The 26643-nt window shown below is 39.1% G+C and overlaps 2 protein-coding genes across 2 annotated transcripts in view; one reads left to right on the plus strand and one right to left on the minus strand.

The window, feature by feature from the left end:
- Positions 1–2768: 2768 nt before the first annotated feature.
- LOC119422975 (retinol dehydrogenase 8) lies at positions 2769–12086 on the minus strand. Its single transcript, XM_037690386.1, has 6 exons — positions 11970–12086; positions 6097–6258; positions 5827–6006; positions 5574–5667; positions 3176–3359; positions 2769–3098 (listed from the first exon to the last, which is right to left on the minus strand). Exons 1-6 carry the CDS (start codon positions 12073–12075, stop codon positions 2871–2873), a joined length of 954 nt encoding a protein of 317 aa, XP_037546314.1. The 5' UTR covers positions 12076–12086; the 3' UTR covers positions 2769–2870.
- Positions 12087–15080: 2994 nt separating this feature from the next.
- LOC119422453 (collagen alpha-1(XI) chain) overlaps positions 15081–26643 on the plus strand; it is a 72622-nt gene continuing 61059 nt past the window's right edge. Inside the window, exon 1 of the mRNA XM_037689825.1 lies at positions 15081–15156. Coding sequence (XP_037545753.1) covers positions 15081–15156 — 76 coding nt within the window. The remainder of the gene's footprint in view (positions 15157–26643) is intronic.

The following is a 26643-nucleotide window of genomic DNA, read 5'->3' on the forward strand; positions in this document are numbered from 1 at the left end:
CAGAACTGTTTTTATGGTCAGGAGGACTCAGACTGGATAGAAGAGAAGTCAACATCTTTAAACAACATGAGCAAATGGGATAGCATCAAATACATTCTCTTGGAGTGACAGGAACCTTGTACTGAGTAAAAATTATTCATAAAGAAAACCTTTGTTATTAAATAGTGGATTAATTTGAATAATACATAGTTAAACCATTTCTGATAAAATAACGACCTGTTTTTGAATATTATGTTAGAGTTGTTCCAGATGTAACACCTCTGCGGAGAAAAAATATGCTTATAGATAAGGGGCCAAGCTAAACCTGGAAGTTGGAAAGCTTAGTGGGTATTTTTGGAATACTGTTATTACACAGGAGAACAAACTCTAAAATGCCTAAATGTGAAAAGACATGCTGTGAAATTATAGAGTTCTGTTTTTACTATTCTTAGTGATACTGATACCCAGGTATGTTACAGAATCTTTGACAGAGATGCCACAAATAGAGGAGTGTGTGCAATTATTCACTGACGACAGTTCACACTTATTAAGCCACATCTGGTGTGGTGGTAGCTAAGAGTCATCCTCACCACATTATTCATCATAACTCTAAAAATCCTTTAAAAGTTTTGTTGTTTTCTCAATATAAAAGCAACACATTTTTCTTTTTCACATTTTGTCACAGCTTGGATCATTTTTTTGGACACAACTTTATTTGCTGAAATGTGTCTTAAGTGGTGGCTTTAGGAGTTATAAATGAAACATTTTGATAAGTAAAGATTTAAGACACGATGACAGTATTTTAAAATTGACTGCTTTGATGTGCAAGTTACAAATAAGATGTGATACTGCTGTTCACATTTTCCGGGGTCGTACTTTAGATTTTAACACATCAACGGGACTTAGCATCTCCAAGGTCATTGTGAACGATGTTACTGATCTGTTGGATCATTCGTGTGTCTTTTTGAGAGTTTTGTCACTGTGCACAGAGCAGGTCAGACACAAATGTTCACCAAAAGCAGTGTTGTAATCTAACCAAGTAGAAATACTTTGTGTAGAATTTTTGAAGTATCTTTACTTTACTTCGTTATTTACATTTCTAGCGACTTTCACTTTTGCTCCACTACATTTCTTCAATAAAATGTGTACTTTTACTCAAATAAATTTCCCTTAACCATCTTAGTTACTCATTCCTGAAATACAAAATTAGAAGAAATCTGATTGGGCAATGCCTGTTTGTTCTCCTAGTCTGTGACTTCACGTGGCCTCTCTCCCTCAATGTGCACTGCAGCTCCCGCTGTGAACAAACTAGATGCAGATATTAATCGTTACAATATGTCTTTGATGACTCACAGTGGAGACGCTGTAAGTTCCTGATAGGTGTGAAAATGACAATAGCTGCTAAAAAGGAGAGGTTGGGTGTTCTCCAGGACATTAACTGCTTTAGAGCAGCAAGGTATGAAGTTGTTGGGTCACTAGTCTTCCCATTAAAGAACACAGAGACAGATATCCAGTTTATGGTGATTTATTTGCTGTGTTTCTTCTGGTATTTACACACAGCAGTAAACCAGTAAAGCATAAACAAGCTTGAACAACAAGGCTCCATCCGTGTCAGGAGAGAGAAAAAAACTCCAACTGAGCTCTGCACTTTACACAGAGTGGTGCGTTCACTAGCATCGTAACAGCCACGTTGCATTCAAAAGCATAGGAACTATTATATTCATAAAGAAACAAGGCATAACCAAACAGAACCGAGCTCAGTAAAGAAGCCAACTACACAACAATGTGGACTTTCTACCAGCTTTGTTAATAAAGGTTAATAAAGGTTAATAAAGGTTGAATGAATATACTTCATTAGAATCAGACTTTTTAAAGATCAATCTTTCATTGTTCAGTTCAAACTTTCCAAGTTTTTGTCACTGGATACTACACCCAATAAATGTTGTTATGGAAATTCTAACCATTTACTTTTACTTAATATTCTGACTTTAAGTACATTTTATATGAGAAATTTACTTTTGATACTTAAGTAAATTAAATCTCAGATACTTTAAGACTTTTACTCAAGTAATATATTTTTTTAAGATATTTTAAAATTTACCAAAGTAATTTTGTGGTACTTTCACTCAAGTATGGCTTTGAGGTACTTTATACAACACTGACAAAAAGTTACATCACTGAAAACTCAAGTGATCAGTTTGTCTAGGCCAAATGTAAAAAAAAATCAATAAATGTTGACAATCATTGGATGTTTTTAGTTTTATAATTTCACGCCAGAAAAGCCCCCTCTAGCAAACTTTAAGTGGCCCATGGGCCACCAGTTGATATTGACCATTATAGCAGGTTTTGCGGCTCTGGACACGTTTAATTTAGTGAACGAAGGGGCAGAAATGACTCTTTTGATCCTAAAGGTTGCCGACCTCTGATCTAGGCTTTTCCACACTTGCACTTCCCTGGATTTCTGCCAAAGATCTCATTGGCAATTTTCGTTTTAAAATAGCAAACATTAACAATGTAATTGCCCCCATCACAGTGAAGACTGTCTCTGGTAAGAAAAAGACTCCATTTTAATTCTTTGTGTAAAGCACCTTGAGTTGCCTTGTCACTGAAACGTGCTGTATAAATAAAGCAGCTTTGCCTTTTCTGATCCAAGTAAAGCTTCATATAAACGACATTTTATTTTTAAGCCTGATACGGATGGTTATGGATTCATTTACTGAATCAGGCTTCTTGATAAGGGACCTACTTGTTTGACTCTCAGGTAAGAATATAAATGTTGAAATGGTTCGGACAGTAAAATATATTTTATAGGATCTTTTGACAACGAAGACGAGTTCAGACAATAAACTCATGTTTTATTATTGATACAAGCGTACAGCACATTTTGTGTTTTAGTTTGGTGAAACCGTTCGTGCCCTCAGACATCTACAGGTGAGGTACTTCATGGCAGTCACGCACACATGCATCAGAGGACCCAGGTTAAAAAGCATGTGGTAGAAGGTGTGAACAGTCAGGTCTCCGGTGTCGTCTGCGTGCTTCAGGGCAACGATCGGTGAGTACATCGAGTTGGTCAGATTATGGAAACGTGGTCTGCTGGCTTCAATCACTTTCTTTGTGCACTGCAGCAAAAGGACCAGGGTTGGTCAGATTAGTTTAGATAATAAATCACAAAGTAGAGAGAGTGCACAATCTTTACTTTCGCAATGTCATCAGGTGTTTGTCCGAATCCCTCGAAGATGTTCACAGCAGTGGGAAGATAGATGTTCTTGAAGTAGTGCACGGTGTCGGGATCCGCTCCAGGATATTCCTTCTGTTTCACGTCTTCCATCATTTTCACTTCGAATTCTGTGTGCACTGGTCCAGGTTCGATCATTGACAGTCTGCGCACACACACAAAAAGAAGCAAACCACCATACCCAGTGGTATGCCACACTAAAATCAAGTACATATGAAGATTTCAACACTCATTCCAAGTTAATTAAAAACTACTTCATGAAACGACCGACTGATCAGCTTTATGAAATTATTATTGTTTTGTACTGTATATGTCATCCATCCATCCATTTTCTTTACCCGCTTATTCCATTTTGGGTCACGGGGGTCGCTGGTGCCCATGTCCAGCAATCACTGTGCGAGGGGCGGGGTACACCCTGGACGGGTCGCAAGTCCATCACTGGGCCACATAGAGACAAACGAGACAAACAACCATTCACTTTCTCACTCACACCTAAGGACAATTTAGAGTTACCAATCAGCCTAACATGCATGTTTTTGGACTGTGGGAGGAAACCGGAGTACCCGGAGAAAACCCACACATGCACGGAGAGAACATGCAAACTCCACCCAGAAAGGCCCCTGGACCGGGGTTTGAACCAGGGACCTGCTTGCTGAGAGGCAGCAGCTCTACCAGTTGCGCCACAGTGCTGCCCTGTATATGTCAGTGTAATGATATTCTACTAGAATATATCTGTCCTCACCCTCGTTTAAACAGATTACCACTTTGCCTTGCCTGTGCTATCCCATCACTGTCCACCTAGAAGGCTGTTATTATCATGAAATGTTCCTCTGAACTCACTGTCATTGAAGAAAATCTGTATGCTGGACCAAAAGATAGTTGTATACGTGTGTTAGTAGTCAAATACAAAACCAAAGCTACAATGTGAGTAACTTAGAAATAACATAAAAAAGGTCCAACAAAGTTCAGTCAGGTCATCTGGACGATGGTTTCTATATTTTGGTGAGATGTTTGGGCTTTCATCCAAAGGACTTCATCTGTCCGAGGAGCCACAAACAAACTCAGTCCCACAAGCAGCACACTCCCATAATAGACCAACCAGTTTGGTGATAAGATGGTTTCTGGGGTCCGCCCTCTCCACCGTCGACTCCTCTGAGTCAGCCATGGTCAAAGTGGTTCAAACATAAAAAGGTGTGTTAAAGAGACAACAATCACTTCAACACTTCTTACCGTGTCATTTTGCTCCTTCTGGAGAAAATTTGTTCTGCAATCCATAATCCAAACCTTATTTTCTTTTCTTTGTTCACAAAGGACCATTTGAAGTGCTATTTTGAAGTGTGCCTTTGAATAGATAGCATGCCGTCATTTCAGAACAAATGTGTGACAACTAGGCCTGTCACGATAAAAAAATGTTGCTGGGCGATTAATTGTCCCAGAAATTATTGCGATAAACGATAAAATTGTTTGAAATTTGACAAATTTAAGAAGAAATGTTGGTTAATTTGTTTTGATTATAGTAACTTTTTTGACCACTGGATGGCAGTATAAGACAGTTTGAAACAAAGGATGGATAGTGAGGGAGCGAGCAGCGTGCCTTAGAAAAATGGGGGCTGTCTCTGTTTCCTTTTTTTTCGGCTCTCAAAATGACAGATGCTCGGTGTGGTGTAAGCTCTTTAGTTTAGCATTTTTCACACAAAGCTTTTAATAAAAAATCTGTAAACAAGTTCTCACCTTCTTTTTGCAGAGAAAAACAACTTTTTACATGAAGGCACTCGTTTCAACCGTGAATTTTGGATTTTCGTCGATGTCGGCCTTTTAGCTTAGCTCGTAGCTTAGCTTCTCAGCTTAGCTGCTTTTAACGATCCAAAAATGTGATTTTGGACGGTTAAAACTGATTTTAAAGAGAAAAGAGAAAGGGAGGGGAAGAGCACCGGAGTTGAGCCTTTTTTTCATCCAGTGTCTTCAGTAGAAAGAGAGACACGAAGAAATGATAAAGCTGATAAATGAAAATGAGGTAGATAATTTTAATTTATCATGCGATTCATTGATTTATTGTTTACTGCGACAGGCCTAGTGACAACAACATTACTGTCCACAACAACATGTCCACTGTCCCTTACACTAATCCCTGATGTCCATCTACTTCACCTCCCATCTACATTTACAGCACATGCAGAATGTCTGAGTAAATAACAACAGTTTAAATGTTCCGAAAATGTCTATCCTTCAAAAATACAAAATTAAACGTTACTTTTTTTTAGAGCAAAGCTGGATTCACACTCTAATTCATTCAACTCATCCTTTAATTTTGTTCCGTTAGTTACATTTTAGTCAATGTGCTTTAATGAGTGGTACTCACGTGACGTTGAACTTTAAAAGCTGCACAGCCAAACTCTCGCAAAAGCCCTCCATGGCAAACTTGGAAGCTGAGTAGACGTCGTTAAACACCACCGCTGAGAAGAAAACACATTTCTGTCTGTTGAGACGTCCAGTTGTAATCCATTAATGCTTCCATCTATCAAAGTGATGCTGACAGTCCTGTTATTTATCACTGTAGCATTGAGCAGCCCACCCAACCACACCCCACTACCTGCCTCCATGTCTCTGCTCACCTTGTAGACCCATCACACTACTGACCACGATGATGTGTCCCCCTCTTCTTCTCTTCATGTCGGGCATCACCTCCTTGATCATGCGAATAGCTCCAAAGAAGTTGGTCTCAAAGACTTTCTTCATCTCCTCAATGGGGATGCTCTCAACCGGACCCACCAGACCGATCCCTGCGTTGTTGACTAATCCGGAGGAGGTGAGAAACGAAGAATAGGAGGGTGAAAATGTGTGATCAACTGACAGAACGTTAGAAGTATTTGGTTTGGACTCACTGAGGATGTCCACGTGTCGATCTTTGATGCCATCGATACACTGTTTGACAGATTCATCACTGCAGACGTCCAGGACGGCAAGAGAGAGCGTTTTCCCGTACGCATCTCCGGCAGCTTCCACCAGCTTATCTTTACGTTTCAGATCACGCATCGTAGCTATAACTGCGAACAGGAGAGTCAAATGGAGAGCGTGCATGAGTGGTGGTGAGGGCTGAAATTTGTGAGTTGTTAAAGTTAAAAAAAGATCACAGCAAAAACTAAAATTAGCCAAAATGTAAACAAATTAGTAGCTAAAAAAAACCACAATTAACAAAGACAAAGATAAAAGCTACTGTATAAGACCCACTAAACTAGCTGAACGCTAATACCAGCAGAACAGCAGCTAAAATATAAAACTGATGGAAAGTTAGCTAAAACTTAAAGCAGAAGAACAGTAGCTAAAGGCTAAAATTAGATGAACAGCAGCTGAAAAGCTAAAAATGAAGCAAGTTACATTAGCTGAAAGTATGCAGAACTAGCTATTGTCCACAAACGTATAGAAAAAACTTTAAATGGGAGAAAAAATTCATCATGTTGGTAAAACAAACATCATTTTGATCTTAAAGCTTTCCTTTAGCTTGTTTTAGCTGTCCTAGACTGATAAAACCATGTAGAGGAATTAGTCTGACAGATTGTTCTGCTCGGGAACAGTCGTATAACCTGAATAAAAACTTTTGTTCACAAACTTCAAGCAACATAACAAACCAACAACTCCCCTTTAGTTTATCTTTGATGAGTTTTAGTAAAAACTGGTGGCAGCTGGTCCATAGGGACACCGAAAAGAATGCATTCGCCCCACAAAGTAGTTCCTCCCAATGAACAACGCAAATGAATTATTTACTGAGCTTACTGTGTATTGTTTTGTTCTGTATACTTTCAACACTTTTAACAAGGTTTAATGGAATTTTTAATGATTTTCAGAAATTTCTTCTCCGTTTAAAAAAACAAATGTATTTACTGCTATGGGGCGGGACCGTTCACCGAACCGCATTTGTCAAGCAGATCCGAACGTGCTGCCTGTGATCCGAACAGCCAGGTCCAAAAGTTTCATTTGAGGCATCAGATTTTCTGCCCCGTGGACACATCCGGCAGGTTTTAGTGCATATGACCACTGGACTGCACGGTGGCACAGTTGATAGAGCTGCCGCCACTCAGTGAAAAGGAAGCCGATTCAAATCCTGGCTCAGGACCTTTCTGGGTGGAGTTTGCATGTTCTCTCCGTGCATGAATGGGTTTTCTCCAGGTACTCTGGTTTCCTTCCACAGACCAAAAACATGCATGTTAGGCTGATTGGTAACTTTAAATTGTCCCTAGGTGTGAGTGAGACAGTGAATGGTTGTATGTCTCTCTGTGATGGACTGGAGACCTGTCCAGGGTGTCCCCCGCCTCTCGCACAGTGACTGTTGGATATGGACACCAATGACCTCCGTGACTCGAAACGGAAGAAAGGGTAAAAGATAATGGATGGACAGATGAATATGATTGCTACTAACCCTAGACCTCGCTGAGCTCAGAGCTGCAGTGAAACCTGCTGAGCACAACAGTGGAGATATTCTGTATAAATTCATTTGGTGCAGACAGACAGGGCCCAAATAGAAAACTGAGGATGACAGAGAAAAAACAACAACAAAAAATATGGACATTTGCTACTAGGGATGCACCGATCCACTTTTTTCATTTCAGATCCGATACCGATATCTGCTGTTCAGTATTGGTTGATACTGATCCGATACAGAAAACAGTGCTGAATTAACAAAAATGGCTAAATCATGTCATCTGGACCCGTTTCTGAAACAGGTCCAGATGACATGATTTAGCCATTTTTGTTGTCTACCTGGATGTTTGAGCTTACAAACCCAGTGCTGAATTAACTTAAAACATTTGTTTTGTTAAACGCAGACATGAATGTACTGAATTACAAATTTATTGAAAACTCTGAGCACACTTAAACACACTAAGAGATCCACAAGCTTGGTCAAACATGTAAAAACAGCACAACTTCAATTTGTTCAGTCAGTACGCTAGCGCGCGACGTCACTCAGAGCACAAAGCATAGAAGTAGAGTGAATAGATCTGCCCAGTCATGGATCGGTCACATTGTCAACGATACCCGATCCAATTTTTTTTATTTATTTAATTCTCTCAATATCAGTACCAATACCGATATTGTATCGGATCAGTACGTCTCTATTTGCTACCATGGTAGGATCTCTTTTAACCAGTTCTGTGGGGGTGACAGAGTGTGTGGCAGTGATTGGTCAGTGGTTAGGTCATTAGAAGTCTTTGATCCCTGCATGTAACAACTAATTGAAGTGGTAATAATAAATTGTTTCAAAATGTTTTCACTTTGTTTTTGTTTGTTACTTCATTAACTTTTTCTCCCATTTTATTGTGTTAATCTGGAGTAGTATTTTTGGAATTGTTACTTCACATCAAATTAAAAAACACAGTACAGAAAGCTTGTTTTCTGTGATTCGTTAGAACAGACTATTTTTCACGAGACACACCACCTCGACCCTCGGGAGAGAGAAAAAAAGGCAACGAGTTTAAGCACAAATGAATATAAAATAACGGACAAAAAAAAACCCAAACGGTAATGATCTCAGCATGAAACAACATAAATCTTATGTTTTCACAGAAAATGTAACACAATTTGTAAAACTTGTGTGGTTAATGATTCAGGAAATGAATATCCACTCCACTAATATTTTTGCTCATTAAAAGGTAGAAATTTACACTGACTTCAAGTAGGGCTTTAACAGACGAATCGAGTAATCGACAGGTCGATTCCTAGGACATCTATCGAGTTTTTAAATTTCATGTCGAGTATTCGCAGTGACGTCATTGTGTCACGTGATCCACACCCGGCTACTAGTAGAAGTTACCAAATGGATTCCTCCCAGCAGATGGACTGAACGGAGCAGGTCCAGTCTTGACAAACAGGTAGAAATGCATCAATAGTCTGGAAATATTTCACTAAAGATGAATCTTCTGGTTCAACTACCGTAAGGAAACAGAAAATGAAACAACTTCCTGACTGTTTGGAGTTGTTGTGAACCGGTGTTACACCATATTCCGTGACCACCGTATATTGTGACCGTAGGGGCGGTGTTGCATGCACTGTTGCAGGTCACAGAATATGGTGCAACACCGGGTCCAATGACCGAACCAGAACCAGCTTCCTCTGACCTTGTTGCACAAACAAAAAGCAAAATATATTAATCTCTAAACCTATAAATAAAAACCTATAAACATATTAATCACTAAAACTAAACTTAACGCGCACCACAGCTGGCGGTGGTGCGGGGTGGTCGACCCCCCCACTGTTTTTAGTTTAGTTTTTGACGTGCCGCACGTTTCTTTCACTTTTGCAGCTTAATAATAATAACTAATAGTTTTGGTTTTTCTTGCAAATTATTTGCAGTATGATAAATGGGAGGAGCATAATATACGCTCCCAATGTTTTGTTGGTCTTTTTTTGTAAATAATAAATGACAGGGTTTTTTTCTGTTTTTTTTTTTCTTTCATCTTGAGATCCTATGATGTCATCAACTACTCGAGTTCTACTCGAGTTTTATTATGTTGATGTCGAGTTTTAAAATGATGTAGTCGTTCAACCCCTAACTTCAAGTAGCAAATGTGTTTAAACCATATTTAAATCTTAATTATATCATATACTGTATGTGCAATACATTTTTCTCTTGCTCAGATATTACTCTCTTTTCCCTCAGAACATTTCCTCATTTATCAAACGGTTTAATGGCAGCTCGTCCCCTTCAGGCTGCTGTAAATAACTGATTAGGCGTCGTGCCCACGTGAGTCAAACTAAGTTCACTCTTTCTATGTTGTCTTTTACAACCACACAAGGTACACAAAAGCACTGACTTTCCTTTATTTAGTATGTGCACAAAGAGTGGACACATCTACTCAACGTATTTGGTTCCAACTGGTACAGAAAATAACTTAATGTTATAACAGCTACTTACTGGTCTTAGACAAACGTGACTTTATCCCCATCCAGCCTGTGAGCCACGCTCCAGCACTACGAGCCAATATTAGCCTGAAGTGCTGCTTTGCTGCCTGATTTAACTGTTGTCTAGTGTCTTAAGGGTCTTACGGCTGTGACGGGATCAAAGGGATGACTGCGTGTGCGTATAGAGAGGTGAATAAAGCCGAGAGCTTTTCATACACAGGGCACCTTTAATTTAAAATCAGATCTCTGTGGTAGAAGATCCACAAAGCTTTCAGCCCTATTACTCCGATCTTTAGGACAGAAAGAAGAGGTTATTTCAAAATAGATACTAATTTCATCTTTTTTTTTTGCTCTTTAAGTCCAGTCAGCATAAACATAAACAAAGCAGTCAAATAGATTACAGCATTATGTTTTTCAAGGATAATGGAGGTTCGTACACTGCAGGAACAGCACTCCAATGACCAAAACATGGCAGGATTGTGTGCGACTGAGTGCTCGCTGTGATGTATGTGTCATTTTGAATGATTAGCTGACTACATTGTGAGGTAAATGGACTTTACAGACAGGATTTTATCTTATCAGGTTTAGTTTATCTATTTTTTTTGGTCAAGTTCATAAATAACTGGATCAGATTTGATCGTGTACTGATGGTGGTGGGTGCGTTTGACAGCTCGTATTGGCTGTTTGTGTGGTTTTGTTCGACTCACATCGTCAGCTTATGGCTCTGATCGAGATGCCATATCTACAAATCCAATAATATGAAATATAATTCATAATCTGGCTTTTTTTTTTCAAACAGCCTCTTCTGAAGACTCACAGCATCAAACTGTTCTGTGAGATAAACCCAGAAGGCTGTTTAGTCAGCTCATACAGTAAATGACACTTAAATGATCCTTTAACAGTAAACCTGAAGTGTGATCTCATAGAAACCTTTTACTTTATTTATATTTTCTTTGTGCATTTTTTTAAAATATTAGACTTTGTGCAGTAAATCATGTTGTCAAACTGGATTTGCTTCTTCGTGAGACGAGCTCAGTTTGTGCAGAAAGCCTGATGCTGCAGCTGCAGTGGCATTCGTTCATGAAACAAATCATTCATTTATCAACGTATTGTTTTTTTTGGATTTGATGTATTTTTATGCATGTGACATATTGTGACATACTTGTCTGTCTGTTAGCATAATATCTCATAAACTGGTGAACAGCTTCTAATGAAGGTCTCAGAAAGGAATCATTGGAAGAGTCAAACTGATTCAAGATGGCCCCCAGTGCTAATCAATCTCAGCAAACACTAAAATGGCAATAACTCAGTCATGTTTAAAAATGTTGAGATAAAACTGTTAGTAGCTGAGACTACTTCCCAAAACATACTCTGAGAACTAACAGATCACACAAGGTCCTTATTTCAAAATTGTCCATGCAAACCAGTACGTAAAGTGCATTTCTTTAAGAAATGCTAGGCATTTAGTGATATAAAGCCTTTGGGCTCACTATTATAGTAGTTAAAAAAAAAAAACTTATGATAGCATGGATTTTATTTTAATAAGTTTAGCAATTAGTGCTGTGGAAGTCCTTTGTGGTCTCGGACCTCCTTGTAGTTTGTATTTCATGTACATTCATAAAGCCCTCCACTGCTCTGAACTAGACTTTTCAGTGTAATCATCATTACTTAATGTAGCTCTTAAAGAAAGTACCTTAGGAGATAAATGTTTTTAATATACATATATTGATCGTATCATTTCACAAGTGCATTTCTTTACTATCTGAAATTTGTCATGTATGCTTGAAAACTAACCTATTTGTTTATTTATTTAACACCAAGAACATTAAAGAAACATTTATTTTGACCTCCATGCACTTACCATGATAGCGCTTCTTTTCATCCTTGGCCAGCATCACAGCCATCCTCAGGCCGATACCAGAAGAGCAGCCGGTGATCAGCACCACTTTCTGTTCAGGACTCCCCATGGTTCCTCTGGCTCTCTGCTTTCTGTTCAAACTGGGAAACCAGAAGACAAGCAAACAGCTCTGCAGAAGAGCCACAATAAGAGGATAACACAGAGTGAGTCACATGGACAAAGAAAGACTGGGATTATCTAACAGGTTGCCCAGTCCTTGTGGTTCTGCTTTTAGAAGAAAAGAAAACACAGCAAGAGTTGAAATATCAGACCTGAAATTTTGTTTCTGAACATATGTGAGCCATACAGCATAAAGCAGTGATTCACGCTGTCTTAAAGAATATAAATAAATAAATAAAAAATATAGTAGAAATTTGTGAAATTCGCCTCGAGATTCGTTATCGACAGATTTGGCGCCATCTTGTGGTCAAAGTTGATATCGTTCAAAAACGCACTTCTGTACAGTAGCGCAATTATTATTATTTGGGTGGGGGTGGGGGGGCCTTGATGGAAGTAATATAGGAGCTAATGAATATTGTCCATGAGAAGGTTTGTAATCAAATAAGATTTATTTTTAATTAAATGAAAAAGTGATTCTCATTAAGTCGGTCTCTGTTTCACACACAAACACACACACATTTTTAATTGTGGCTGGCTGTCAAAAGTTGAACACAATTCTACCTGAAGCAGGAGGAAGGGATTTTGGAATTATGCCTAAAATCTTTTTTCCCCCCTCAGTCAGTTTCTTAATGTATGCCTGGAACCAAATGACTTCTGTAACCAAAAACACGAAGTTATCATTAATATTCACCACATTAAAGTTATCTTTATCTCTGATCTTGTAAGGTACAAAGCACCTGATGAAGAAGCCAAACTTCTACAGACCTTGGCTCATTCCTCTACTTTAAAAGCAGTACTTCATTTGCTGAAATACAGTGGTGGTGGGGGGTGGGGGGTTGCTTTTAGCAAGACAGACAATATTTGTGAAAAAATGCTTCAGCAATGGAAGTGTTGTGTTATTCTCACACAAAAGAAAATTACACGTTAACCATAATTGATAATGGAAATGTTGCTCAATCTGTTTATGCTATGAGTTGTGAACAACTCTCTTATGCATAAAGTCAATAGCTTTGGCGACCTAATCATTCTGGAAGTTTCATGAAAATATGTTCGGTGGTTTATGAGATATTTTGCTAACAAACAGACAGAGTTGATTCCTAGTTAGTGGCATTAATTGACACAGATCTTGTGCAATCAATTAGCACAATTCAGTCAGTAGATGCCATTTCTTACTCTGAGTTTAATTAAATATAACTCAGCAAGTTGTGAGAGATTTGGATGTAAATATGAGTTACATTTTAACGCTCATAATAAAACAGGCAATTATTATAAATGATCTCTGAGCAGAACAATGTCTGTGTTTCTGTTGTCCTCCTTCGCTCGTAAACTCATCAGCTCATAAAGATTGTGACCTCCACCTTTCAGGAACAAAAGTTGGGGTAAACTTTTGCAACAAGAAGTCATCCAGTTTGCATTTTTTGTGCGAGGCGTAATTATGCCGAGTGTCTGAGCTGAGGTGGGCAAAGACAGACAGGCACTGGAATTTGGAATCTGCAGCAGCATATTTTTATTAGTTGGGCAGCACCTTTGTCCTGTCCTAGCATGCTGCTGCTGCTGCTGCTGGGCGCGTTCATGTTCAGCTCTGTGCACATCTTCAGAGACCTGCAGAGGGTGGCATACATGGGGTGCCGTTTGTAAAGTTAGACCGTCAAAAATTAATAGCAATATTTTGGTTAATTTAGCCTTTCATAAGAAAAAAAAAAGTTTTTTTTTTTCCAAAGTCATATTTTCACCATGTTATGCATACATTATGTCATGGTTCCAAGCTAAATATTTAATTTACAGGTTAAATATTTAGCTTACAAACTAAATACTTAACTTGCAAGTTAAATATTTAGTTAGCAAACTAAATATTTAGGTGTAAATTAAATATTTAATTTCCAAGCTAAAGATTTATTTTCAAAGCTAAACATTTAATTTCCAAACTAAATATTTATTGTCCAAGCCAAACATTTAATTCCTAAACTAAATATTTGATTTGCTAATAGCTCAAACCTAAATATTTATTTTCCAAGCGAAACGTTTAATTTCCAAAATTAATTTGATAGCTAAATATTTAGCTTGGACCTAAATATTTAACTTGCAAGTTGAATATTTAGAGCCATTAGCAAATTAAATATGTAGTTTAAGGATTAAATGTTTAGCTTAAAAATTAAATGCTTAATTTGGAAATCAAATATTTAGCTTGGACAATAAATATTTAGTTAGGAAATTAAATGGTTATTTTTGAAAGTAAATATTTAGCTTGGAAATTAAATATTTAATTTACAACTAAATATTTAGTTTACTAACTAAATATTTAACTTGCAAGTTAAGTATTTGGTTTGTAGACTAAATATTTAGCTTGGAAATTAAATATTTAGTTTGGAACTTTGCTATTTATAAATGTATGAATGACATGGTGAAAATATGACTTTGAGAAAAAAAATACTATGAAAGGCTACATAAACCAAAATATTGCTGTTAATTTTTGACTGTGTAACTTTACAAACGGCACCCCATAGACACAGGGTCTGTACCTGTTGGGTGGTTCGGTGTCAGACGGGCAGGTTTTATTAAAGCAAGGTTCGAGTCCCTTCAGTCTGAGCAGGATGGATGGACGCATCAGTCAATCCACCCATTAGGTGAACATTGGCACGTGCGGTTGAGCCGCAAGTCTGAGGAGTCTCAAGGGAGGGAGGGGTCGTCCCGGAGAGGAGGAGGAGGAGGGAGGGAGGGAAGAGAAAGTGAGGAACATTCTCTGCAGATGACAAAGATAAAACCTTCCTAATATTCATCTTTCTTTTCTCCACAGAGCGGAGAACAGTGACAGCGCTCTTTATTCGCAGGCGCGCTCCTAATTAACTGCCAGCTTGTTGGGGCGCGCGCGCTCAGACGCGCTTCTGAGGTGTTGGAGCTCGCGCAGCAGTCCTGGCGGAGTCACTGGTGGTCATTATATCATCTTCTGATGCGGCTATGATGGACCGATGGAGACTAACGCGCCACGCGTGGATGCTGCTGCTGATCAGCTTCTTCTCTGTTTCTATTGCAGGTAGGTTGAACATTTGAAATACGTCCAGAATGCCCATTAAAACCAAATAAATGTTTACAAATTAATTCATTTGTGATGTTAAATTGACTTGTAAAAAGGAGATTTTCCTCTTCCTGTCTTCTAACTGAGCTCTCCAGCTGTTTTCATCATATTTTTTATTCTAATAATTTCCAACTAACATAAACAAACTGTCACTTGCACACGCAGAGTTTAACTCTTGAGTTTTTTCCACTCTTCACCATGAACTCCTCATGTCCATGTCTTGCAAAGCTCCCCCCACCCCCCTCCCAAAAATAGCTTCCATTTCTGGGATGATTTGGCCTAAAGCTGATTGAACTGAGCTTACTGCACATTTAGCAGACAGTCTAGAGATATAGGCCATATGTGTCTGGACTTGTACCATACCTGCTGCATCAGTGTTCCCCTCAGTCTGCAGCTTGCAGGACATTTCACCTCTCCGGCTGTAATGTGGAACAGACTCAGGCAAATTGAAGCGAGCTGTGCAGGGGATGCTTGGCTACACGCAGCGCCCGGAGCTGCAGGAACCAGATGGAGACTTTTATCTTCAGGCCTGTTAGAGGCTGGCATCACTGATCACATCAGTTGAAGATGCCTTGGGTAACTGATACTGTGGGAAGGTTATGAGTAGTTAATATCCTACCTGCTGCAGATGTTTTTTTGAACAACCTGATTTGGATAAAAACAGTTACATTCTGACGGGTTTGATGAGCTAATCGCCCAATTTAAAAGGGACTTTACTATCAAAGTGGATATCCTAAAACTCCAATGTCAAAGATTTCAAAGCGGTTTTTACGAACGCTAATTGATAAACCTTCATGTTTCATGGTTATTTTTCATGGAATGGTAGTTTTCAAGAGTAACTAGCGGCAGTAGGCGTTCCTGTGAACGCTATATTATTTTTGCTGGTATAACTGATGACCACGTTCTGTTTTTTTAGAGGTTGACATTCACATGAATCATTATAAAACATTACAGATATTCCAGCTAAAATGTTATGATATTCCTCTAGTGGCAAAGACTAAACTAGAAGTGCTGCAGCTAGTGGTTACTGCCACCATTGGCACTCGCAAATAAGACATTTCTAAATGACCTTTTGAGATTGAAGTTGTTTTAAGCCACCACTGATCCGTTTTGTTCTTAGGCCTCGTCCACACGGAAACAACTCAAACACTTCGCTGTTTCTTGAAATGTTCACGTGCTCACAGAAATGCAGGCAGACTCAAAACAACCTGCTGTAACTATGCCAGGCCTGAAGGTGGTGCTGTACAGCTGCCGCTAACAGAAACAACAAGGGAAACCAAGAAGAGGAGCAGATGCCCCAAAGGGTGATTACAAGAGCAACAACCAAATCCTTCTTGTTGGTTGATGACAAAGTGATCTTCTACTTTGTGTCACATTAAACTGTTAACTGGGAGTCGTGTCAGTCTAAATACAAGAACATAATGGATGCTTTTCAAGCCCAGTATACAGTGAGAGATGACGCAATGTTTATTATATATCAGGCTAGATTATTTATACATAAATCTGGTCTTTTAAAACTACAGTAGTCGCTCGTTTATCGCGGAGGGTACGTTCTGGAACCCCCGCGATAAGTGAAAATCCACCAAGTAGGGACGTTATATTTATTTTAATTATAAATTTTAAGGCTTTATAAACCCTTTCCACACTCTTGCAATGTTCTAAAGTCTTAAACCTACGTCATTTTAACAACCTACGTATTTGTACTGGACAGTACTGCAAAATTTTACTCGCCGGCTCTGCAGAAGACAGCGGCTCGGATCCAAACCTTCTCTGCTGATTCTGGTCGGCTCTCTGCAGCCCTTGAGCACCAAAATGCTTTTGGAGGGAGCCGGACCTTTGGATGGCCAGCACGGTACCAGACAGTGGTCCAATTGTGTCTAAATTCGGAAGAAAACAGTCCTGGTGGGCTCCAGAGAGAGTGCTGGACCTCTGGGTGGCGTTTCCCCCCTATGAAGGCCTTGTGGGCCGGCAGGCAGCACTCAGATTAACCGATGAGTTTCTGGTTCCTGGTCGGTTCTGGTCGGCTCTGCATCCACTGCGTGCCGAAGTCACAGTATGAATAAGGACCAAACTTTTTTGGACCAGCTCAAAACTTTCCCTCCAGTATTTCAGCAGAAGGCAGCAAGGCATCTAAGAGGTGCACTGTTGGCTTCTGGGAAATGTAGTCATTTTGATGGGCAACTACAATCTGGCTGCGCCTGTCCAAAGTTTTTTTTGTTTGTTAACTTTTTACTGTCACTGTCCCAATCACGTGAGTAATATTAAAGTGGACGATCATGTGTTGTGGACCTTTTTTTTTTTTTCTCGTGTGCAATCTTACCTTGAAAAACCACGAAAGAGCGAGTTCGCAAAAGTCGAACTGCGAAGTAGCGAAGGACTACTGTATTCCTTGTTCCCACATTTTCTTTTTAGTATTGTTGACAGAGATTCTTCAGTAAGCAACAATAAAGATTTTTGGCCTTAGGATATTTCATGTAATAGTGTTTTATTTTTGGCCCTGCTGTGTTATTGCTCATCACCATGTATGCAAAAGGTTTTGTTGTAGTTGAGCAACTGGCAACACAAACAGCAACATGTCATTTTTATTACGTCTCTCCAGCTCAGGGTTGGGTTGAAAGTGTTGCTTTACACTTTATTTCATCCTATTTTTTCCCTATTCTTTGCCTCTTTTATGTACAGGTCCACATCTCTTGTTTTTTTCTGGAGCACACCAGCGTTTCAGACTTGGCAAACTCTCCACGTTGTCTGCACCTGCTCTGTCTGGGAACACGCTGAGACGATATTCATGCGGTCTCCCAATAATCTTTAAGTATCTGTTAGTAGATAGTGATGCTCATTTGTTTGTCTGTTAAAAGGTGAAGTTTGTGCGTATTGTCATGCCAACTTATGGGAAGTAATAACACGTGTTCAGACATCACTCTGTCTGTGGAGGCCATTACTGAAGTGACTGATGTGACCTCTGCACCTTTGGGGTTAGGTCAAACTCAGGGTGTGACCCCTGCAGCATCGTTCAAGATGCTTCCTTTTACTTTAGATTTGATTATTAAATAACTGCTTGCAATGAGGAACATTAAACACAACAGATGTTTTTATTATCCAGATGTTGGACAAACACTTTATCATGGCGTTCAGGTATATTTGATGTTTTCCTCAATGTCAAACGCAGCCACGCACCTGGCTTTGAGCAGGGCTGGGTCTGAATGATGATTGCAAACCTCTGAATTATGTGGTCACGCTAGGGTCAAGCATGTCGTGATCTGGCCCGAGGCGGTCCAGGAGCGTACATTAACGAGTCAACGTGTTTAACATGAACCCATCAGCCTCGCTAGTACAGTTTATTGCTTTTACAGTAACCGAGTGGCTCTTATGTCTGCAAATTAAAAATAATCAACTTAAACTTAGTTTAACGCTTTCAAAGTTGTTTCAACAGCAGGAAGATGGCTCACAGTATTTGTTTCCACTCAGCATTATCACAAGATATAATTTACGACTGCAGGCATGATCTTACTGCAGTGAAAGGTGTGAAGTTAGGGAAGCAAATATAGTTGGATGTGTCTTTGTGTGAGTTGATGTACCATGGTGAACACTTTCAGCGACTAGTAGCTACGATTTATTTTGTCCTGTACACATTTATAATTTGTCTCTTGAATTTAAATAAACAATACGAGCTAAATTAATTTAATTCCCATCTTCACGAACTCCTCTTTGTGTCGGTGGCTTGTTGCTTCATGCTAATTCAAATGTGGTGAACTGGTAAACTCTACCTCAAAGAACAGCGTTTTCCAATCAGCCTCTTTTTCTTTTGTTAGCTCTCACATGCACACGCCGGTGGAGCTGCGGTGGAAGGTGCTCAGTGGCCCACGGGGAGGAAATTATCTTGTGGCGTGATTGATGAGGGCTGTCTTTCATCTGACATTTTGAGCAGTTTTGTTGAAGGCAGGTTTTGAGGTCGGCTGGTGCAGAATGCCGTGTCTGCAGGCGTTTCTGGCAGCTGACGCTCAATACAGAGGTGACGTTAACCCAGGTCCTGATTAACTCTTTGTTCTCTGAAGCAGTGGTTCCCAACACTGGTCCTTGAGGAACACCATCCTGCATGTTTTAGTTGCTTCCCTGCGTTGATACACCCGATTTGAATCAATGGGCGACTAACAGGCTTCCGTAGAACTTGATAACCTAAATAAATCACTGAATCAGGCGTGTTGGAGCAGGGAAACAAGTAAAACATGCAGGAGGGTGTTCCTCAAGGACCAGTGTTGGGAACCTCTGCTCTGGAGAACTCACAACCGCAATACCAAGGACAAAAATACTGGTTATTGTAGTGGGTCTATGCGATAATTTACATAGAAACACGAAGGCAGTTTGGTTGAGAAACAGCAACAAACTAAACAACTGATGTCACGTCAGTGTAGATGTCAGCGTAGAGATGTAACAATAGCTAACGTATCCTGATTCATGCTCAGTAATCCAGGTAGAAAACTCCAGCAAAGTTGAGTCAGGCGCTCTGGACGGATTCTTTGTGTTGAAACGTTTCGTCTTTTATTCAAAAGACTTCATCAGTCTGAGGAGCCACAACAAACTCAGTCCAGCAGCGCCCTCTCATAGTGGGTCAACCAGTTTGATGGTCTCAGGTGGTTTCTGGAGTCCACCCTCTCCCCCTCTGACTTGTTTGAGACAGTCATGGACATAGTGGATCCAAATATCCTTATTCATGCTCAATAATCCAGGTAGAAAAAGACAACAAAGTTATTATATTTGTTTATTTGAAGTACTGAGCATGAATCTGGATTTTTTGATCCACTTTAGCCATGACTGCCTCAAACAAGTCAGTGGGGGAGAGGGTGGACTAGAGAAACCATCTGAGCACCATCAAACTGGTTGACCCACTATATGAAGGTGCTGTTTATAAGACTGAGATTGTTGTGGCTCCTCAGACTGATGAAGTCTTTTGGATGAAAGCTGAAACATTTCAACAAAAAGAAACCATCCAGAGGACCTGACTTAACTTTGTTAGAATAGCTAATGTAGCATTCATTCACACCAGCATGTTGTTTAACGGGTGGCACGGTGGCACAATTAGTAGGGGTGTCACCTCTCAGTGAAAAGGTCGCCAGATCAAATCCCAGCCGGGACCTTTCTGGGTGGAGTTTGCATGTTCTCTCTGTCCATGTGTGGGTTTTCTCCTGGTACTCTGGTTTCCTCTCACAGACCAAAAACATGCATGTTAGACTGACTGGCAACTCTCAAATGTCTGTAGGTGAGAGTGAGAGAGTGAATGGTTGTTGTCCCTGTGAGGGACTGGATACCTGTCCAGGGGGTCCCTTGCTTCTCACACAGTGATGGCTGGATGTGGGCACCAGTGACCCCCATGACCTGGAAAGGAAGAAGTGGTTAAAGATGATGGATGGATGGATGAATGGATGGATGTTGTTTTATTAATCTGGAAATCAATTAAACAGCTGGCCCTCATTTGGCCAGCCATTAGCCTTGCCTGGATGAAGACTTTTGCCTCTTTCTCCATTCTCCATGGTCTATGACTCATGTCATGGCTGACAAGATACTAACTATTAATAAATATTAGACAGGACATTGCTTCAAAAATTACTAGACCATCCCTTTAACTATGTTCCAGTATGATTTATTTGTTTCACTTATAGTGACTAGGCCAACTATTAGCAAAACAAACTAAAACAAAGTATCGTACTTTCTGCTGTACACGTTGCACCGCCGTATAAGTCGCATCGGTCCAAATATGTCTAATAAAGTGGAAAAAAAAACATGAACATGTCGCTTCACGCTATATGTCACATCTATTATGCAGCACCGCTGATGCGTCGAGTTTGTTATGCATCATCGCTGACCACCCGGAAATGTGGGCCGGTGTTGTGCCAAAAATTGATTAGCTGCTAAATGACGGCCGCGGGAGCGTGCACGGGAGGACTTTAACAAGAATTTCACAAGATTAACACTTAAAAACAATCATTTGTTTGCTCAAAATTATAGTAAAGGTGTGTCTCAGTTGAACTTTTCTTTAATAAATGCACTTTAATGGTCAAATCAGCTGGATTTCTACTGGGCGGCACGGCAAAATGCAGCTGATTTAACGTTTGCTCCAGGAGTTCTGGAGCAAGATGAACGTGGCTTTCTATGTCATACCAAGTGTCTCATTAATAGCCACTTTTACCTATTAATGAGACACTTGGCTTGCCATGTTAGTCGAGGGTCCTCTAGTGGCTGAAAATGGTAGTGTTCAATATTTTCCATGTCAGAATGAATGAAATCGTCAGATCTCAGCCAAAAATTGCATTTTAAATATGGGAAAAAAAAAAAAACATAAATAAGTCGCTTTGCTGTATAAGTCACAGGGCATGCAAATTCATGCAAAAGGTGTGTCTTATACGGCAAAAAGTACGGTATTTTGGCCTTCATTTTACGCATTCAAGCACTGCAGCATCAGGTTCATTATTACAAATTTTTGCACTGCTATACGCACAACCAATTTAATGAGATGCACGCTGACAAAAGTGAATGCAATCATTAATTACTGCAGCTGTCTCTAAGTGAGGCAGCCATATTGGATTTGTAGTCAAAGATAGTGAAAAAAGCTCAGATTTTCTAAGTCAGAATTCCAAGTTTCTGGGACGTTATCGGTTGGATTTTATTAACTTGAAGCTTAGAAATTCAGACTTCCAACTACAAATGAAATGCTTCATAAGCCTGGCTATATTCATGATAAAAATGCTATGAAAAACATTTTTCATTACAATCAGAGTGCATTCATGTCAGAGAGGCAGTTCTTTCTTTTATACGGCTAAAAATGAGGTGCAAGTTTGTGTGCTTAAGTTTTGTTGTAGAACAAATGCCTTAAAGCTACACTACAATTATTTGGTCTGTTTAAAATCTTTATATAACCATTCTAATAAGATAATGATCACTCTCTTAAAAAAATCACAACTAACACAATTTTTTAAATCAAAGTATCACCATTTGTGCACAAAGAACTGATTATATTTCCAGTACTATGATCAACGTCTTCCTAAACGTCAGCATTTATTTATCCAGTGATTTAGTTGATGGGTTTATGGTGTCACTTAGGGTTTGTCCACTTTACAACTTTAGGTTTTACATTTTGTCTCACTGAACCAGTAGCAGTGGATCTGTACATGTACAGGACAATAATACCCTGTTTATGGAATATATTTTACTCTTAAATGGGACTGTAATCCACAAACTGAGACTCATTGAGAATACAAGTTTAATATAAAAAAATATAGTGTGGCTCCAAATCAGAAGTAGTAAGCTATTTTTAAAGACATTTGTTAATTGCATAAATGAGGAGTTTTCTCTTTCAACCTGAAAATTAAAATATTTAACATATTTCTGTAAATTCTTTACAATGAACTGAAGGATCCTCCTTTTATTACAACTTGTGACTGATGCACACATTTTAACATGTAAACATGAAAACCTTTGATAGCTATCAGAAAAGTTTTAGCTTGTGTTAAAAATCTGTCATTTTGAAAATACCATGAAATTATTTGGGGTATTATTTTGTTAACTGGACAGAAATTATGTTTAAACCACAGATGAGAAGCACTAATGCTCATCTTAAATATGTCTTCAATCATTCTGGCATTAATATTCAACTCAAAGAACCTTTATCATTGTGCAGCTTCTTCGTCTCTTTTGGACAGCTACAACCTTGTTTCAATATCCCCATTGCTGTAAAAACAGTTTGTTCATTTCTCTTAAAGACCGTGGTCCAGAAGAAATGATTTAACCTTCTTTTGTTCATACCTTATTAAAACTCTATGATGCTGCTGTTAATTTGAGCATCCTCATCCAATTAAAACGGAGAGCAGGTGATCTTTAGTCACTCATCCGCAGCTTTCTTAAAGAAAACAGCTTTGATTTCATCTTTATTTTGTAACAGCCACTTCCAACTTTGTTCATTAAATCAGATCTTATCCCTAAAACCAGGGATGGGAGCAAAAGATGTGTTGAATTTATCTCTGCAGTTCACCCTGAGACCTCATTGTATTACACTTTCAGAGGAACTTACTGTAAACGAGGTTAGGAACTACAGTATTTTATACACACTCTGTTTGATAGAGGTTTGAATGCCAGAGGAAGGCAATGGCTGCACACACACTGATGCAACGAGCAGAAAACTCATAAAACTGTTTAAAAAAGTTAAAGACAAAAAAACAACAACTGGATTTTATTTGTAACAAGACGATTCGCTTTTCATCCAAGGAACTTGCTCAATTCAAAGAACAGTGAGTGTGGAGTTCGAATTGTAAAGCTGGGCTAAGCTAGATACAGATGCAGATTGCCCTCTCACTCCTCACAATAACTCAATTCAATTCAGTTTATTTATATAGCGCCATATCACAACAAAGTTGTCTCAGGGCACTTTACAGGAACATTCACATACATAGAAAAGCCAACAAGTAAAGTTCTCTATCTAAGGAATCCAGCAGACTCGTTGAATCTTGGCTTTGTTGCAGTCTCTCATCCTGAGCAAGCACAGTGGCAACAGTGGAAAGGAAAAAAAAACTCCCTTTTAACAGGAAGAAACCTCCAGCAGAACCAGGTTCAAGACAAGTGGCCATCTGCTTTGACTTGTTGGTTTGAGAGGACAGGAAGGAGAGACAGACGAACACAGAATGGTAGATCCAGGTGCAGGTCCAGGTGCAGGTCCAGGTGCAGGAGAACCTGAAAGACAAAAGCACATGTTAAGATAGAAAAAAAATTACAAATACAAAACAGGTTGAGCAGAGTAAGTAAAGACAGCAGCAGAGTGTAAAAGTGTGGTCAGTTTGTCCTCCAGCAGTCTAAGCCTATAGCAGCATAACTAAGGGACAGCTCAGGAAACCCAAGCCAAGCCTAACTATAGGATTTATCAAAAAGTAAAGTCTTAAGCCCAGTCTTAAAACTGGACAATGTGTCAGCCTCACGAACAGAGATTGGAAGTTGGTTCCACAAGAGAGGAGCCTGATAACCGAAAGATCTGCCTCCCATTCTGTTTCTGGAAACTCTAGGAACCACAAGTAAACCTGCAGTCTGAGAGCGAAGTGCTGTTAGGAAAATATGGACCAATAAGATATGTAATATAAGATGGAGCTAGGTTGTTGAGGGCTTTGTAGGTTAGAAGTAAGATTTCAAATTCAATTCTGGATTTGACAGGGAGCCAATGGAGAGAAGCCGAAACTGGAGAAATATGATCTCTCCCACTAACTCCAGTTAAGACTCTGGCAGCAGCATTTTGGATCAACTGAAGACGTTTTAAAGAAGTATTTGGACACCCAGATAATAAACCATTGCAATAGTCCAGTCTAGACGTGACAAATGCATGGACCAGTTTTTCTGCATCATTTTTAGATAAGATGTTTCTAATTTTATTGATATTACGCAGCTGGAAGAAGGTAGTTCTAGTAATGTTTTTAATGTGGGGGATAAAAGACATGTCCTGATCAAAAATAACACCAAGATTTTTCACAGTAGAGCTGGAGGACAGATTAATGCCATCTAAGGAGGGAGAAAGACTGATAAAGGTGTTTGTTAAGTTCTTCTAAAGCTCACCATAAAACTGTCATAAAACTGCTCATCTCTGCAAATGGAATCAACATTAAACATATTTAATGTAAACAGAACAGAATTTTCAAAATTATCTTTTTAGTGACCAAAATTGGCCTTTTGAGTTGATAACAGACAAAAACTATATGAGTAAAAGAAACATGTTTGTATTGAAAAAAAAAAAAACATTTAAAAATTATTTAAGATCAAAGTGGCAATCAGCCTTGTAAAATAAAAAAAAATTAAACAAGTGTCATAGTCCCTGAATGAAACCGAGCCAACTTATTTGTAGTTCAGGCAAAAGATTTGTCTGAACACAACTGTTGCTGTTCAGTTTTGTCTGTTTGCGTTATTGTTTGATTAATATATGTAAAGTAATGACATCATTCATAATGTCAGTGCTATAAATTTATTCCTCTTGTTTGCATATGTGTTCCTCCCTCTTTGTTCTCAAGAATCAAAGCCTCCGTGTAACGCAGCGTCCAGTTAAAACAGAGCATGAAGCCACCTAAAGAGACGAACCCCACGATGAACAAATATTGGTGCAGTCGCTGAAGGCAGCTTTGTTGGAAAGGATCACTGCATGTGGAAGAAACCCTCTGTTCTTTTATGCAAAGAGGAAGAATTCAACTGAAGTGTTTGGACTAGAGGTGAACTGAGATTTCAGCGCGCATTCCTCGAAGGAGATGAGAAGCACATGTCCGTCTGTCTGTCTGTAGCTGCCTTTCGTCTGACACCAAAATAAATTATGACATGAGGTAAATGCATGTGTCGGGCAGCAGAAAAGACTAATCTGATCAGATCCAGCTGAACTGGGAGAAAAGGAAGCATGTGGTCTTTTTGTTGAATCCTTTTCTCTCCTCCTCGTGTTTTCATCTTTCTGGTTTTCATCGCCCTCTCCATCTTTTTTTTAATCATATGAATGGTTTTGTTCTTGAAGTCATGTTGGACGTTTCAGTGGGACATTTGAGACAAGCTGCAGGAAAATAAAACGAGACTGCAGTGAAAAGCTCCTGGGGTCTATGTTGAGTAGGACTTTAGTCGTGGTGCCGGTTCTGGCGTCTATGAGTTCGTGTGGGCGACTTGAACAAAACGTGATTCTTGTTTCTGCAAAGAGTATGTTGTTGCATTCCCTTCCATTACTGAGATAATCACAGTCTAATCACTGACACTGTGTGCAGCAACACGTGCACACAATTAAACGTTACCTGCTCTTAAACGCAGACATGCATCTGGTTTCCAGATCATCTGAGGTCTTTCTAACTCGACTGGCTGTCAGGGAGTCTTTCTGCATCACTTCTCCAGCAAGAGATCTGAGGAGGAGCTAGTTCTCTGCTGCTGGGATTTAAACAACACCACTGAGTCCAGTTTGATCAGGCTTCATGGAGGTTTGGTGATTAGAAAATTATTATTATTATTATTTGTAATACTAATAATACCAATAATGATATTAATAAAAATGCTCAATTGACTTTTGTTGTTGAAACAATATTTGACCGTTTTATCAGTGTTTGCTAACGTTGTAGTTTAGTATCAGCGTCACTGACATGAGATCAGGCCAAAGTTTGCTTTGTTTTGGTAAATTTCAAGATTCTTCCTGGAAGAGGATCATCCAAGCTTGTTCCTTCACAGTAACATCAACAATAAAAATACATATGTATTGTATATGGCTTATTTTAACAGGAAATTACATTTGTTTTTCTTTTTTCTTTTGGTAACTAAAAAAATCTGTCTTTTACAATGAGATTTGAACTATTAACACATCAGATAGGTAGATAGATAGATAGATAGATAGATAGATAGATAGATAGATAGATAGATAGATAGATAGATGGATAGATGGATAGATAGATAGATAGATAGATAGAT

The sequence above is a fragment of the Nematolebias whitei genome, chromosome 16, assembly GCF_014905685.2.
Source record: "Nematolebias whitei isolate Nwh7 chromosome 16, NemWhi1, whole genome shotgun sequence".
NCBI classification, from domain to species: Eukaryota; Metazoa; Chordata; class Actinopteri; order Cyprinodontiformes; family Rivulidae; genus Nematolebias; species Nematolebias whitei.

What these genes read in the sequence shown, in the direction of transcription:
- LOC119422975 (XM_037690386.1), bottom strand. Translation starts at nt 12,075, where the DNA reads ATGGGGAGTCCTGAACAGAAAGTGGTGCTGATCACCGGCTGCTCTTCT. An exon ending in TCGACACGTGGACATCCTCA is followed by an intron (nt 6,007 to 6,096) that starts GTGAGTCCAAAC and finishes CCTCCGGATTAG; the next exon opens with TCAACAACGCAGGGATCGGT. An exon ending in CACCTGATGACATTGCGAAA is followed by an intron (nt 3,099 to 3,175) that starts GTAAAGATTGTG and finishes CTTTTGCTGCAG; the next exon opens with TGCACAAAGAAAGTGATTGA.